Source organism: Muntiacus reevesi, chromosome 4 (assembly GCF_963930625.1).
Source record: "Muntiacus reevesi chromosome 4, mMunRee1.1, whole genome shotgun sequence".
Classification (NCBI taxonomy): domain Eukaryota; kingdom Metazoa; phylum Chordata; class Mammalia; order Artiodactyla; family Cervidae; genus Muntiacus; species Muntiacus reevesi.
In genome coordinates, this window is record NC_089252.1 from 71,334,439 (window position 1) to 71,351,950 (window position 17,512).

Consider the following 17,512-nt stretch of genomic DNA (forward strand, 5'->3'; position numbering starts at 1 on the left):
GGTGTGACAGTTACGTGACGACGTCACTTGGGAGAACGGTGCAAAGCGAGTAGCGTACCCGTGATCTTGAGGGACCGGAGCCTTGTCGCGGAACAGCGCGCCGAGCGCGTGGAGGCGGGACTAATTTATGACTGACGTCCACATCCACTTACTGCCGTTCTGATTCCTTCTCAAATAAGCCAATGAATGCGACGACGGAGACGGCAACGTGCCCTCGCCGCCAGAAGTGGCTCCGCCCCCTCCACTAGGTTGCCCTTTGGTCGCCATGTTTAGTGTGGCTACTACCTCTGCTACTTTGGGCTCTTTTATGGCTTTCCGATGCCCTTGCTGAACTCCTTTCAAAGTATTTCTTTCCTTCCAATATCAAATTCGTCTTCCTTGGGCTTCCTTCTTGCTCGCTGCTTATCCAGCCACACTTGGAATGGCAGCTGGAGGCGGGGCCGAGGTGGGGGGCATGCCCGACGCGGTGACGTCAGCGCGCTGCGTGTCGGCAGGTGGAGGGAGAAGGGAAAGTTTGGCCAGTGCGTGGGGCTGAGGTGGAGGGCGGGACAGAGGGGCTGGGCCCAGGCGAAGCTCTTGTCGCTGCTGCCGTGGAGGCCGAAGCCGGGACCTGGGCCAGGGAGGGGAGTGCCGGCCGCAGAGGAGCAAAGAGGCGAGGTTCGCGGGTGCTTCGAGCCCCCCACCGCTCTGCCGCGCGGCCACCCAGCGCCAGGCGCCGTCCGACCCGTGGCTGTTCGCGAGGCGGTTGGTGGGGGCGCGGCGGCAGCGGTTGGGGGTGGGGAGAGGCGCGGCGAGGAGAAAAGAGAGGTCAGTGAGTTTGCGGGAAGACCGAGTGTCGTGCCGCCGTCATGACCGAGGACTCCAGTGCCCTGCCCTGGTCCATCAACAGGGACGATTACGAGCTGCAGGAGGTGATAGGTGAGAGCTGGCGCTGCGGAAGGGGGAGGCGCCGCGCTGCGCGGCGGGTGACACGCCGGAACGTGGGGTCCCGCGGGAGCTCGGGGAGCGCAGGACTCCCAGATATTCGTGGGCGCTCGAGTGGCCCGGGGGTTGGTAGGGCGCGTGGGTGAGGCTCGGGGTTTGTGCAGATCCTGCAAGGCGTGGAGGGGATTTTGAGAGGCGTGCCGGTGCGGCGAGGTGGGGTGGGGTCTGAGAGGCTCGTCAGAGATTTGTGTGGCGACAGATGTTTGAACCTGAGCCACAGATGTGTCTGAGAGAAAAAAGAAAAGTGAAGATGTGGGACAGGCCTTTACAAGGCGTTGCGAGGAATGGGGTATTGCAGTTGGGGGCTCGGTCATCTATTTATGGGGTGATAGGTTAAGGTGCTTCTGTTCAGTTCTGCATCCGCGTGAGAACCCCCCCGGGAAGTGCCAGGCATTGCTTGGGCGGAACTGGGGAGCCTCTCCAGATGAAGCTGCAGGTACGACACTGAGCGACGTAGACCAACTTACGACTGCTTGGAATTGACTTGCCAGCCAGGGAGGTAGACATTAAATAAGTAGGCAAATAAAAAGAATTACAGGTTTTGGCAGGTGCTAGCCAGGAAACAAGCAAGATGTTCTGAGAGAGAATAACGTGGAGACCTAGTTGGGGCCATTTCAAGGAAGATGCTTTTTCTGAGGTGTCAACATGGAAGTTGAGCGCTGAAGGATGAAAAAGAGTCTTGAGGGCAAAGGGAAGATTGTTCCTTACTGAGAGATGAGGAAATGCAAAGGCCCCAGAGAAGGGGAAAAGCTTGATGTGTTTTAGGACCCGAAAGAAGACTGGTAAGCTTAGAAAGGTAAGAGAGGAGCCAGATTTTAGGGACCTTCTCAGCCTAGGAAATTTTAAGTGTTATTGGAGGGTTCCAAGCAGAGACATGATACGATCCTATGGGTCTGGCTGTTATGTGTGGAATGGATTTGAAGGGGGTCTGGGAATACCAGCTGGCAGAGATCAAAGCTTGCACAAACATGAATTGTAATTCTCAGAGAGGCACAGTGATTGGGGGAGGGTGGGGACTGGGGATAAGGGGAGTATTTGTTGGACAACAATAATCTAGTGATCTTAGAAATCAAAAGGGAGTGGGTTTAGCTAAACAGAAGCTCGATCCAACGCACATCAGCAGACCCCTGTGTATTGGAGGAAGAAGATTGTCTGCTTTGCTAGATCAGCATCCTGTCCTAAATTAGTTTTATAACAAAGAGTGGCTGAAAACTCCTTAGCTGTTTTGGGGGTTGGGGGGAGTGACTGTTTATTGCATTGTGTCAGTGTTGAGAGAAACTTTGTCACATTTCTTTCTTTCTTTCTTTTTTTTTTTTTCCCCCTCTTGCTTCTTGTATCAAAACAAATCTGGGGTAAGATTTATGTGAAGACATCCAGTCTTTTTCCTTAAGTTGCTTCATGGATCTGGTTCTTAGTACATGCTGCATCTTTGATCTGTACTGGTTCATTCTAAAGATTGCTTCTGAGTACCTCCATCAGAATTTCATATTGAAAAAAGGAATTAAGTGGGAGACTCCAAAATGATGTCTAAAAAAGCAAGGAAAAGGGGTCTCATCATTTTAGAAGAGGAATTTTGCTTTACCTTTCTGGTAAGGTGTACGTCTTTCTAGGGTGGAGAGTAGCATTGTGGCTGTTAATGCTTTTGGTATTAAGGTGGCACAAGGGTGTAGCGCTTTAGAAACTTGTTGATTTGCTATTCTCAGACCAATAGGGTGTCTGCGAGTGAGCAAAAGGGAGGCTCAGCCCTCTGGGATAGGGTTAGTCATCTTCTCACTCCAAAAGTTAAGAACTCTCATGTGATTTGACCACCTTACTTTTAAAAACAACTTTACTCTGAGATATAATTTCACCCATTTTTTTTTTTAGTATAAAATTAACCCATTTTAAAGTGTAAAATTAAAAGATTTTAGTAAATTTATTGTGGTGCACCAATCAGTATAATCCAATTTTAGAATATTTTCATCACCCCAGTGAGAACCCTCATGCCTATTTACAGTTAATCCCTGTTCCTACCTCCAGTTTCAGGCATTCTCAAACCTTTCCAACTCCATAGATTTGCCTTTTCTGGACATGTCATGTAAATGGGATTGTATAATATATAGTGTTTTGTGTTTTGCTTCATTCACATAGAATAAAATTTTTTCATTTTTAAAAACAACTTATATATCATAAAATCCACCTGTTTTAACTGTACAGTACTATAGTTTTTTGGGGTTTCTTTTTTTTTTTTAGTAAATTTACAGAGTTGTTCAGTCATCACCACAATCCAATTTTAGAACATTTCCATCATTCCAAAAAGATGTCTCATGTCCATTTGCAGTCACTCCCTGTTCCCACCCCCTGCCGAAGGCAACCACAAATCTACTTTCTGTCTCTATAGATTTGTCTTTCCTGGACATTTTCCCATAAATATGATCATATAATATGTGATCTTTTGTGTTTGGTTTCTTTTGCTTGGAGTAATGTTTTCTGAGGTTCATCCATATTGCTGCCTGTATTAGTACCTTATTCCTTTTTATTGGATAACACTTGATGGTCACTGCATTGCTCCCGCCTTTTGCCTATTTTGAATAATATTGCTGTGAGCATTTTGTATCAAATCTTCAGGTGAACATGTTACATTTTTATTGAGTGGAATTGCTGGGTCACATGGTAGATTTATTATATGTTTAACTTTTTAAGGAACAAATTTTTCAAAGTGACTGTGCCATTTTACATTCTCTTCGGCCATGAATGAGGGTTCCTGTTTCTCTGCATCTTTGCCAGCATTTGTTGTCTGTCTTTTTGATTAAAGTCATCCTAGTGGATGGGAAGTATATCTGATTGTGATTTTTGTTTTGCATTTCCTTAATGACTAATGATGGAGAGCATCTTTTCATGTGCTTATTTATTAGCTTTTCGTATCTCTTCTTTGGTGAAATGTGTATTCCAATCTTTTTCCCACTTGGGTTGTCCACTGGGTTGTTCTCTTCTCACTAAATTATAGAGGCGAGTGTGAGTGTTAGGTGTCTATTCATTCTGAATATGAGTCCTTCACCTGATACGCGATTTCAAATATTTACTCTGTCTTTTCATTTCTCTGGCAAGGTGGGACAGCAGGGAGTCAGGACTTGCTGGATCTTAGTTCTCTGACCAGAGATCGAAAGTGGCCCATGACAGTGAAAGAGCCAAGTGCTAACCACTGGACCACCAGGGAATTCCCTTATTACAGCATTCCCTCCCCACCTCTCAATTTTATCATTTTCTTAATGGTGTCTGCTAAAGCATGAAAGTTTTGAATTTTGGTAGAGATTATTGATTTTTGCTTTTATTGATTGTGCTTTGGGTCTTGTATCTAAGAAATCTTAACTAGCCCAACATCACAAACATTTTTTTCCTATGTTTTCTTTTAAGTATTATAGTTTTAGCCCTTAAATTTAGTCCCCTGATGTATTTTGAGTTGAGTTTTTTGTAAGGCATGAGGTAAGGTTTTACAGATGAAGACACGTGCATGCATGCTCACTCAGTCGTGTGACCCCAGGGACTGTAGCCCCCCAGGCTCCTCTGTCCATGCGGTTCTCCAGGCAAGAATACTGGAGTGGATTGCCATTTTCTTCTCCAGGGGATCTTCCCAACCCACAGATCAAACCAGGTCTCCCACATTGCAGGCAGATTTGTTACAGTGTGAGCCACAGTGGAAGACTTAGAGATATTATAAGTGCAGGAGATACAGGAATTGAACGTGCATCTCCTGCATTGGCAGGCAGAGTCTTTAACCATTGAGCCACCTGGGAATCCCAAAGACACAGACATAGAAAGGTAAAATGACTTGTCCAAAGTCAGAACTAGTTATGGGCACAGTCAGTACTGGTGTCCAACTATTGCCTAATCCAGGATTCTTGTCCTTGCATCTGCATTTTGATTGATTTTTGGAAGTAACTGAAAGATGGTGGTCATCATCCCACCTTAGAGGAAATATCCTTACAATGGGGGAAAAAAAACTGGAGCAGATTTTTTGTAGATAACCCTTTTAGTTAGATTTATTCTCTTTTGCGTATCCTGTTTTGTCATTTTTTAAATGATTTATTTCTTGTTAATAAGTTCCTAGAAGTTCCTAATGTACTTCCACTACTCCACTCTTCATACACTGTGTCTCACTTCATCTTCTCAAAAGGGAGGAAAAAAAGTTTTTCCTTGAACTACAGCTTAGCACAAGCAGCAGGGGCCAATAAAACACTGTACAGTTATTCTAACTTTGCTTCCATGCTGAAATGTTTGAAATACAGTATTTTGTAATAAGCTCTAAGTAGTTTTCAAAATGGATTTTTGTAATTTCTCCAGATTATACTCTCTTTTTTTCAGGAAACAAATAATCAAAGTCTGGAAAAAAAGACTTGAGGAAATCTTTTGAATATCTGTTTTCAAAGATTCTATTTTAAGGGAATAATATAATGGTGTCTCCTTTCTTATCAAAATGTATATTTATTTGAACTATAATTTTTTTTTACATGTGTTTCTTAGAACTGTATTTGTGGGGTTAGTGTCTCATGTTGTTTTGTTCCCTCATTTTCTAGCAGAATCCTATAGAGAAAAGAAAATTCCCTTCCTAGAACATAATAAAAAAGTATAGGTTGGGAATTCAAAGAACTTCCTTTTAAAAGATTCTATTATCTTAAGCATGTTTTGGCAAGGGTTTGAAGTTCTTTAAGTATGATTACTTGTAAAAGATGCAGTATTAATCTCACAGTAATCATTTATCTTTTCAGTGTTTTGCACTCCTTCCTAGTCGCTACTGTTGTGTTAGAATTCCTGACCAGGCGTTCTGCTGTACTTGATGTGTGTTGAAGCAACTGTAAGGGTATGAACTTTGGGGTTAGACTGACCTGGGATTCAAATCCTGGCTTTACCTCTTGCTACCCATCTGATCTTGGGCAATTTATTAGTTTTAGTTTCAGGTTTTTGTCTGTAAAATGGGGATAATGGTACATTTGTCACTGGGGCGGTTGTATGGAATTACAAGTGTAATTGTTTATAGGAAGCTTTTAGCTCGTATTTATTACTACATACTGATGATTGTTATCCCTTTGTTTTTTTCTCCTTCCATTTCCTACTTTTTGGTACTGCCATAAAATGTGAAATACTACATGATTTGAAGTCTTCTAACACTTGTAATCTTGTAGTATTTTGAATCTGTTGTAATGTTTTTTGGAACATCACTGAATCTTTTTTTTTCTTACTTCCAGATCTCATTCAAGTTCAGATGGCTTTGGGGATTTGTTCTGGACATGGTAGTTCAGCTGTGTAAGGCCCTATATTGCCCACAGTACAGTGTATTGGCAAAGTGGGAAATCAGTCTGACAAAGGCTTTGCCATGTTGCTTTTGTTATCATGCATTTTGAAAAACCTCAATAAATATTTAGTGTTTACCTCAGCCTAGGTTTAGAAAATTGTTCTTTAAGATCTGTTTTTAGTAAGGTGTGAGTCACCAATCTTTGATACTTTGGTGAAGGCATCCCACTAAGTTTATTCTCTACTCTATCCCCGACATTTAAATTTTCATCAGTGGTTCACTAGCTACACCTTTGATGTCTAAAGTATCAGTTACCAAGTACAGATTGCAGGATCCCACCCGTAGCTCCTCTATTAATGTGAAAGACATAATGTTCTGTTGATACAGTGATGTTTAATGGTTAGTGTATTTTCTCCCTTGATTGGAAGACTTCGCTATGGTAACATTTTCAGGAAGCCACATTGGGCCAACAACCTCATAGGGTTGTATCAAATAGGGATTGCACTTGACTCTCTGTAATGGAAAACAAATAATAGTGGCTTAGTAAAATACTCTTTTGACTCCTTTGTATGACAGGAAAACTGAGGTGGCAGCCTGGGTGCCATGAGGCACCCAGACTCCTGCTTTTTCACTCCTCTTCACTTAGCACGTGACTCGCATTCTCAGAGTTGCAAGATAGTTGTTCCACCTCTAGCCTTGTGCCTGTGTTCCAGCCCAGAAGAATATGGCGAAAGGACAGTCACGTGACAACTCAGGTGGTTCCCTTTCAAAGGGCTTTCTTTCCTGGAAGCCTTACTCAGTGACTTACATTTCCATTTTATTGGGCAGAACTGTGTCATTTGGCCATTTGCAAATGAAATGACGCTTTTTATCCAGCACATTATTACTTCAGACAAAATAGGTCAAAGTTCTGTTTTTAAAGAAGAGAAAATTATATGTTGGATAGGCAATTAAAAATGTTGGCCTCGTGTTTTTTGTTTTTGGTTTTTAAAATTAAAATAAATAAGACATTGCAAGTAAATAATTTAACCTGACACATAATAATCAGTTAATAAATGTTAGCTTTAATCTGAAGAGACAGTTGCCCACCAGTCAAGAGCATGGTGTTGAAACATCATGTAGTTCAGGTTTCTAGGCCCTTCTGTGCCCCTCAGTAATTAATGACCTGTCTTGCCTTTGTTTGCCTTGCTTTGTAAAATCAATAATACCTAACTCATGGAATTATTGTGAGAATTAGATGAAAAAAAAATGCAAGTAAACAGTGCTCAACGTAGCATTTGCCACACAAAGTAAGAGCTCAATAAATGTTAACCAATGCTTATGACGGTAATAATGAAGTAACGCCCATGAAATCTTTGTATGGAGAACAAGCATGATTTTTATGATATTTTTGTGTTTGTTCTGCCTCAAGTGAGCAGATTTTTTTTTTCTTGAAAATGTATGCTACTACTCGATTGACTAATCCATTCACCAAATATTTACTTCCTTTTGTGTGTTAGACACTATTTTGGATGCTAGAGATAACAGCAGCAAAGCAGACAGAAATCCCTTCTTTTATGGACTTTATAATCTGGTGATGATGAAGAACAAATAAAAGTAGGGGAAGGGATAGGAACCCCTGGGGAGAGAGATGAGTTTTAAGTAGGTCAAGGAAAGCCTTCCTGAGAAGATGGCATTTGTGGAAAGACTTGAAGGAGGTGGAGAAGTGAGTGTTGTGGTTATCTGCAGGAAGTTTGTTCCAAGCAGAGGGAACAGCAGGAGCAAAGGTCTTGGAGAAGGAACATGCTTATGTGACTAAGGAGTAAAGAGACAGGGGTGGCTGGAGCAGAGGGAAACAAGGTTGAAGGGATCGGGAGAGTAAAGTGGTAGGAATGGATGGTCCTGGCTATCAGATGGTATGAAGCCTAGCAAGTCCTGGCTTTTGCTTCACGTAAAGTTTTAAAAGGATTACCTAGGCTGCTAGGTGGAAAATAGTGTTGTGAGGGTATGGGGGTAGAAGGGGAGGTTATCCCAGGGAGAGAGGTAGTAATGGAGATGATGAGAAGCGGTCAGATGCTGGTATAATGCATTTTGAAGTTAGAGATACGCCTTTGGATTAGATGTGAGAAGTATCCAAGATTTTTTGGCAGGAGCATCCGGAAAGATGGGGTTACTATCCATTGAGATAGAGATCACCAGAGTAAACAAGAGAGATGATTCATTGTAAAACCATCAGGCTGCTTGAATAATTACTCAGAGCATATGGCAAAGCGACTTTATTTTCATCTTTGTATGGAGAACAAGCATGATTTTTATGATAATGACTGCCCTTACAGGTGTTTCTGTAAAGGAGTTTTAATTTTCACTATGACTCTGACAAGAAGGCTGATTGAGAAAAAGGTTTACAAAATTGTTTATTCTTGTGCTTTCCATGGTTCAGGTGAAAACGCCTTAGTCATCTTTCTGAACGACCAGCCTGGACTAACTCTTTAGTGGCTGTGTAAACCCTTACTAAAAAATACTTAAAATCTTTATAATACCTATCTGTTATAGTGATGGTTGGTCAGAATTTTGGGGGAAAAATATCTGCAGTTGATTTGGTTCATTTGACTTATTTTTTCCTCACAGGTAGGAATAAATCCATATTTTTGCTTACTCTTTATTTCAGGATCTAGTTAAGTGGAGAGAGACTGGAAGTAAATTTTTTTAGTTCCCCTCATGCCTTTGGGCAGCTCCTTTTCTGTCTCAAGGGATAACATCACCCAGTTTGAAGGATTTCAGAAGAAAGCTCAGTCATGACTTTGCACTTTGATCCATTCTGGTATGTAATATACACTAATACAGCAGTTAAAGAATCAGCTCAAAGAGGACAGAAGAGTGGAAGAGAGGGGACCTGGGGGTTGGTGTATGGAGGATGGACAATATATAAAAATAGTGAACTTCTGAATTAAGATGCTTTATTGGAAATGGTCTTACATTGTTTTACAATTATTTTCCACCATATTATTCTTCATATTAGGCCAGTGCTTATTTGAGGGCATTAGAACAGTAACTGTCACACTTTGGCTAAACCATTCCTAACAGATACCATTTACATATTTGCGTGTGTATTTACACTGAGATAAAAATTTTACAAGATGATATTTGCATTTTAATTTTATTGAAATATAGTTGATAGATAATATTTACTTTTACTATGTGCAATATGGACTTCCCTGGTAGCTCTGCTGATAAAAAATCCGCCTGCAATGCAGGGGATCCCTGTTCAGTTCGTGGGTTGGGAAGATCCCGTGGAGAACAGAGAGGCTATGCACTCCAGTATTCTTGGGCTTCCCTGGTGGCTCAGATGGTAAAGAATCCGCCTGCACTGTGGGAGACCTGTATTTGATCCTGGTTTGGGAAGATTCCCTGGAGGAGGGCATGGCAACCCACTCCAGTATTCTTGCCTGGAGAATCCCCATTGACAGAGGAGCCAGGCAGGCTACAGTTCATGGGGTCGCCAAGAGTTGGATACAACCGGGCGACTAAGCACGCACATGTGCAGTGTGTCCTGATGGTTTCTAATTTGATTCTGTTTAAGAAAAAATGATGGTTGATATCCAGTAAGTAGACTTAAGGATTGAAAAATTCCTCATGAAGGAACCTGCTCTAAAGAAGAGAAAGAGAAAATATGTATCGCGCAGTACTTACATTAAGAAAATACAAATTTGAGTAGAATGTATCATATAAAATGCAACATGCTTTCAATATTTTTCTTCCCTATACCCTCTTTTGTCAACATTTTGGTGAAATTACCTTTTTATTTGGAAAGAAGATGAGAGAATAGAGAGGAAGGAGGAAAGGTTTAATGATTTGCACATTTTTTTCTTTTTATTGTTTACAGTTCATCTCTGTCCAAGACTGTATGTGCAGGAGAACTGGTGATTAAAACATGGGAAAAAGCTACAATTTAAATGGTATGGGTGAAGATGGGGAGTTGGTGAGGATAATTTATCCTCACATATTTTGATAAACATTCACATACTTTAGAAGCATAATAAACCTTCATTATGCCAAATTCTTGGGGGGCACAGCTATGTTTTTTGACAGTTAAACATCTAAGATAATAGGTAAATAAATGAACAATAATGACATTGATTGAACATTGCTTCACTTGATGCTTGCTAAGTCACTTCAGTCGTGTCCGACTCTTTGCAACCCGATGGACTGGAGCCCACCAGACTCCTCTGTCAACGGGCTTCTCTAGGCAAGAATACTGGAGGGGGTTGCCTTGCCTTCTCCAGGGGATCTTCCCCTCCCAGGGATCGAACCTGCGTCTCTTACATTTCCTGAATCTGCAGGCAGGCGGGTTCTTTATCACTAGTATTTTCAAGCATATAGAGATCCCAGAGTTACTGTGCTAATGGTAGTGGAGCTAAAGTTTGAATCTAAGTGTGTTTTCCATGGAGCTTCCTGAAGTTAGGTGAGTTTTGAATTGTGCTTTCTTTAAAAGGAGGGGGAGGTGTGGGTTAATATATAGGGAACAAGGTGGATGGCTTGCCCAGAGGCATGGAGATGGGGATAAACTAAATTGCATCTGGGATATGGAAAGTAAATTAAAGTGTTGCACTGTCAGGAAGTACAGTATCAAGTAGTGGCTGTGGTTTAGTATCTGAGGAGTGATATTGTGCAAATGGAGTATGAAGATTATTAAGATTAACAGATGGATTGAAGCTTAGGCAGGGTTTTTTTTTAGCTATCTGTGGAACTTACTCATAGCTAACTATATGTGTACTGTACTCATTTGTGTGCATGTGTGTATGGTTCTGTGCACTTCTATTACAGATGTATGGTTGGGCTTCCCTGGTGACTCAGCTGGTGAATAATCTGCCTGCCATGTGGGAGACAAGGGTTCGATCCCTGGGTTGGAAAGATCCCCTGGAGAAGGGAACGCTACCCACTCCAGTATTCTGGCCTGGAGAATCCCATGGACTACAGTCCATGGGGTCGCACTGGATACTGTTAAGGGAAAAGGGTGTGTGTATAGGATGCTACCTTACTGGGCTTCCCTGGCGGCTCAGGTTAAAGCGTCTGCCTGCAATGTGGGAGACCTGGGTTCAATTCCTGGCTCGGAAAGATCCCCTGGAGAAGGAAATGGCAACCCACTCCAGTATTCTTGCCTGGAGAATCCCATGGACGGAGGAGCCTGGTGAGGTACAGTCCACGGGGTTGCAAAGAGTTGGAGACGACTGAGCGACTTCACTTTCACTTTTTCATGGTTGTGTAACTGCCACTAAATTCAAGATACAGAACTGTATTCCACCACACAGTCCCTCAGGCTACCCCTTTATAGCCGTCCTAACCTGTCTACCCAGGCTTCCCAGGTGGCGCTAGTGGTAAAGAACCTGCATACCAATGCAGGAGACATGAGAGACCTGGGTTCAGTCCCTGGGTTGGAAGATCCCCTGGAGGAGGAAGTGGCAACCCACTCCATTGTTCTTGCCTGGAGAATCCTCATGGACAGAGGAGCCTGGCAGGCTACAGTCCATAGGATCGCAAAGGGTCAGACACAATGGAAGCAGGCACGCACGCACAACCTGTCTACCCACATCCCTTATCCCTGACAACCACTAATCTATTCTTCATTGCTGATATTTTTGTTATTTCAAGAGTGTCATGTAAACTGAGTTGTAAAATATGTAACTTTGAGATTGGCTTTTTTCTCTCAGTGTAATGCCCTTGAGGTCATCCAAGTAATTGTGCATATCAACAGTTTGTTCATTTTTATTACTGAGTGGTATTCCTCTGTGTGGATGTACCATATGTTTAACCATTATCCTTTTAAAGGATATTTGGGTAGTTTCCAGTTTTTAGCTATTATGAGTAAAGCTGCTGTGAATATTTATATGCAAGTTTCTGTGTGAACATGTTTTAATTTCTCTCAGATAAATACCAGGCATATAAATGCCAAGTTGTACAAATTCATTTCTTTCTTTTTTTTTTTTTTTAGTTTTAAAAGAAATGATCCAACTATTTTCCAGAGTGGCTATACCATATTTTATATTTCCACCTACAATGTATAATAATGCTGTTTTACCATGTCATCATCAGCTTTTGGTATTATCACTTAAAAAAAATTTTTTTTAGGGCCTCCCTGGTAAAGAATTCACCTGCCAATGCAGGAAATACCTGATTCCTGATCAGGTTCGATCGCTAATCTAGGAAGATCCCACGTGCTGCAGAGCAACTAAGCTGATATGCCACAACTGCTGAACCTGTGATCTAGAGCCTGGGAGCTGTAACTACTAAGCCCACGTGCCACAGCTGCTGAAGCCCAAATGCCCTAGAGCCCATGCTCCACAACAAGAGAAGCCACTGCAGTGAGAAGTCTGTGCACCAGTGTGCGCAGAATAGTAAAGAAAATGTAAAGTTGAGGTGGTGAAGAACCTGTGTGCCAATGCAGGAGATATGAGAGACCTGGGTTTGATCCCTGGGTCGGGGAGACCCCCTGGAAGGGGATCTTTACTTGCTGCAACTAGAGAAAAGCCTGAGCAGCAGTGAAGATCCAGCACAGCCAAAAATAAATTAATTAAAAATTTTTAGAAATTTTACTTTAGCCATTCTGTTAGGTTATCCTATCTCTGTTGAATTGCTGTTGTACCTTTGTCAAAAATCACTGTGTTACATTTGTGTGAGTCTATTTCTGGGTTCTCTATTCTGATGTGTATGTGTGTCTGTGTATCTGTCCCTCTTCTTATGCCATACTGTCTTGATTACTGTAACTATATAATATGTCTTTAAATTGGGTTGTATGTATCCTTCAGCTTCATTCATCTTCTTTACTATTCTGTTAATTATTTGAGGGCCTGCCTTTTTTATATACATTTTAAAATGAAAAAAAAAAAATAAACCTTGGAATAAGTTTGTCTATGTGTACAAAATACCTTGTGAGGATTTTAATAGGAATTTCACTAAACCTGTTTGAAGTCAATTAGGAGAGTACTGACATCTTTACTTCATTGATTTTTCTAATTCACAAACATGGTATCTCTCCAATTATTTAGGTCTTTTTTGTTTTCTTTTATATTTTATGATTTTCGGCATACAGATCTTGTTCTTGTTTCGTTTTGGGGGAACTTGTAAATGATACTGTGTTTTAAGACTTTGGTTTCTACTTTGTTATTAGTATCTAGAAATGCAGTTGATTTTTGTGGGTTGATCTTTTATCTTGCAGCCTTGCTAAGCTCTCTTATTAGTTCTAGAAGCTTTTCTTATGTGGACAGTCATGACCTCTACAAACAGTATCAGATTTATTTTTTTCTCATCTGAAAGTGAAAGTGTTAGTCACTCAGTTGTATCCAACTCTTTGTGACCTCATGGACTGGGACTCTCCAGACTCCTCCGTCCATGGAATTCTCCAGGCAAGAATACTAGAGTGGGTTGCCATTTCCTTCTCCATGTGATCTTCCTGACCCAGGGATTGAACTTGGGTCTCCTGCATTGCAGGCAGATTCTTTACCATCTGAGCCATCAGGGAAACCCAATCTAATCTGGATGCCTTTTATTTCTTTTTCATACTTTATTGTGTTGTCCAGGACTTCCAGTGATATATTGAAAAAGAGTAATAAGAATGAACATCCTTGCCTTTTTCTCAATCTTAAAGGGAAGCCAGTCTTTCATCAGTATGATGTTAGCTGTAACTTTTTTCTGTAGAAGTTCTTTATGAGGTTGAAGAAGTTACCCTCTATTTCTTGTTTACTGAGAGGTTTTTTTTTTTTAAATCATGAATGCTCTTGGATTTTTAAAAAATGTTTTTTGCATGAATTGATATGATCTTATGACTTTTCTTCTTCAGCCTGTTGATGTAGTGTATTACACTATTTGCTTTTTGTTTCTTTTTAATATTACACCAAAGTAGTATACCTGGAATACATACTACTCTGTTGCTGGTTTCAATTAGCTGATATTTTGTTAAGGATTTTACAGCTAAATTCACAAGAGGTATTTGTAGGTTTTTTTTATTTCTTGTGACGTCTTTGTATAGTTTTGGTGTTTGTATTACTGGTTTCATTAAATGAGCTGGAAAATATTCCTGCTTCTATTTTTTTCTAAGTTGTTGAATTATGAGTTAAAGTTGTTAGTAGTATTCCCTTTTTAAAAGAGATCAAGATATGTCACATAACATAAAACTAACCATTTTACTTCAAATGACCATTATATCTACTACTGTGGGCAAGAATCCCTTAGAAGAAATGGAGTAGCTCTTATAGTCAACAAAAGAGTCAGAAATGCAGTACTTGGGTGCAATCTCAAAAATGACAGAATGATCTTTGTTCATTTCCAAGGCAAACCATTTAATATCCCAGTAATCCAAGTCTATCCCCCAACCACTAATGCTGAAGAAGGTGAAGTTGAACGGTTCTGTGAAGACCTACAAGACCTTCCAGAACTAACACCAAAAAAAGATGTCCTTTTCATCATAGGGGGCAGGAATGCAAAAGTAGGAAATCAAGAGATACTTGAAGTAACAGACAAGTTTGGCCTTGGAATACAAAATAAAGCAGGGTAAAGGCTAACAGAGTTTTGCCAAGAAAACTCACTGGTCATTGCAAACACCTTCTTCCAACAACACAAGAGACGACTCTACACATGGACATCACCAGGTGGTCAGTACTGAAATTAGATTGATTATATTCTTGGCAGCCAAAGATAGAGAAACTATACAGTCAGCAAAAATAAGACTTGGCACTGACTGTAGCTCAAATCATGAGCTCCTTCTTGCAAAATTCAGACTTAAGTTTAAGAAAGTAGGGAAAACCAGTAGACCATTCTGGTATGAGCTAAATGAAATCCCTTATGATTATACAGTGGAAGTGACAAATAGATTCAAGGGATTAGATCTGATAGAGTGCCTGAAGAACTATGGATGGTGGTTCATGACATTGTACAGGAGGCAGTGATCAAGACCATCCCTGAGAAAAAGAAATGCAAAGGCAAAATGGTTGTCTGAGGATATCTTACAAATAGCTGAGAAAAGAAGAGAAGCAAAAGGCAAAGGAGAAAAGGAAAGATAAACCCATCTGAATGCAGAGTTCCAAAGAATAGCAAGAAGAGATAAGAAGGCCTTCCATGTGATCAATGCAAAGAAATAGAGGAAAATAACAGAATGGGAAAGAATAGAGATCTCTTCAAGAAAATAAGAGATACCAAGGGAACATTTCATGCAAAGATGGGCACAATAAAGGACAGAAATGGTATGAACCTAATAGAAGCAGAAGATATTAAGAAGAGGTGGCAAGAGTACACAGAAGAACTATACAAAAAAGATCAGGATACAGATAACCACGATGGTGTGATCACTCACCTACAGCCAGATATCCTGGAATGTGAAGTCAAGTGGGCCTTAGGAAGCATCACTATGAACACAGCTAGTGGAGGTGATGGAATTTCTGGTGAGCTATTTCAAATCCTAAAAGATGATGCTGTGAAAGTACTGCACTCAATATGCCAGCAAATTTGGTAAACTCAGCAGTGGCCACAGGATTGGAAAAGGTCAATTTTTATTCCAATCCCAAAGAAAGTCAATGCCAAAGAATGTTCAAACTACTGCACAATTGCACTCATCTCACATGCTAGCAAAGTAATGCTCAAAATTCTCCAAGCCAGGTTTTAACAGTATGTGAACCATGAACTTCCAGGAGTTCAGGCTGGATTTAGAAAAGGCAGGGGACTAATTAAGATAAATAACTTAATTAAAAAAAAAAAATAGAAAAGTCAGGGGAATCAGATATCAAATTGCCATCATCTATTGGATCATTGAAAAAGCAAGAGAGTTCCAGGCAAACATCTACATCTGCTTTATTGACTACGCGAAAGCTTTTGACTGTGTGGATCACAACAAACTCTGGAAAAATTCTTCAAGAGATGGGAATCCCAGACCACCTGACCTGCCTCCTGAGAAATCTGTATGCAGGTCAAGAAGCAACAGCTAGAACCGGACATGGAACAACAGAATTCCAAATTGGGAAAGGAGTACGTCAAGACTGTTTATTGTCACCCGGCTTTTTTAACTTACATGCAGAGTACATCATGTGAAATGCCGGGCTGGATGAAGCCCAAGGTGGAATTAAGATTGCCAGGAGAAATATCAATAACCTCAGATATGCAGATGATACCACCCTTATAGGAGAAAGTGAAGAAGAACTAAAGAGCCTTTTGATGAAAGTGAAAGAGGAGAGTGAAAAAGCTGGCTTAAAACTCAGCATTCAAAAAAACAAAGGTCATTGCATCAGGTCAGTGGAAACAGTGACAGGCTTTATTTTCTTGGGCTCCAAAATCACTGAAGATGGTGACTGCAGCCATGAAATTAAAAGACACTTGCTCCTTGGAAGAAAAGCTATGACCAACCTAGACAGCATATTAAAAAGCAGAGACATTACTTTGCCAACAAAAGTCCATCTAGTCAAAGCTATGGTTTTTCCAGTAGTCATGTATGGATGTGAGAGTTGGACTGTAAAGACAGCTGAGTGCCGAAGAATTGATGCTTTTGAACTGTGGTGTTGGAGAAGATTCTTGAGAGTCCCTTGGACTGCAAGGAGATCCAATCAGTCCATCCTAAAGGAGATCAGTCCTGAATATTCGTTGGAAGCACTGATGCTGAAGCTCAAACTCCAATAGTTTGGCCACCTGATGCGAAGAACTGAGTCACTGGAAAAGACCCTGACTTGGGGAAAGATTGAAGGCAGGAGGAGAAGGGGATGACAGAGGATAAGATGGTTGGATGGCATCACTGACTCGATGGACATGAGTTTGCGCAAGCTCCAGGAGTTGGTGATAGACAGGGAAGCCTGGCATGCTGCAGTCCATGGGGTCGCAAAGAGTAGGAAATGACTGAGCGACTGAACTGACTGAACCATTTCTATGTATAAAATTTAATGTTTTTTTTTCTTTTTTTTTTTTTTAAGTATATTTGCAGTGTTTTGCATTCATTTTCATTGTTTTATTTCAGATCATTTTCCTCACCCCAGAAAGAAATTGTACCCATTAAGCAGTAACCTCCCATTCTCCTCTTCTCCTAGCCTTTGGTAACCACTAATCTGTTTTCTGTGTCTATGGATTTGCCTGTTCTGGACATTTCATAGATATAGAGTCATAGAATATATGGTTTTTTGTGATGGCTTTATATCACATAGTGTGTTTTCAGTGCTCATTCATGTTGTTGCATGTATTAGTACTTGCTCCTTGGCTTATGGTCCCATTTCTCTGACTTTTGCTTTCGTTGCTTCACCTTCTCTGACTTGA

At 40.9% G+C, this 17,512-nt stretch overlaps 1 protein-coding gene across 3 annotated transcripts in view; it reads left to right on the forward strand.

Annotated features, from left to right (window-relative positions):
• The first annotated feature begins 557 nt into the window (after nucleotides 1-557).
• OXSR1 (oxidative stress responsive kinase 1) overlaps nucleotides 558-17,512 on the forward strand; it is an 88,057-nt gene continuing 71,102 nt past the window's right edge. Inside the window, exons 1-2 of one of the 3 annotated variants that reach the window (XM_065933007.1) lie at nucleotides 559-918; nucleotides 8,901-9,053. Coding sequence is in view for 2 of the 3 variants with exons in the window: in XM_065933005.1 (XP_065789077.1) it covers nucleotides 849-918 (70 nt within the window). In the remaining variant the exon portion in view is untranslated. Of the gene's footprint in view, nucleotides 919-8,900; nucleotides 9,054-10,148; nucleotides 10,189-17,512 lie in introns of those variants that run through there. The other 2 variants (XM_065933005.1, XM_065933006.1) reach the window with 2 other exon arrangements.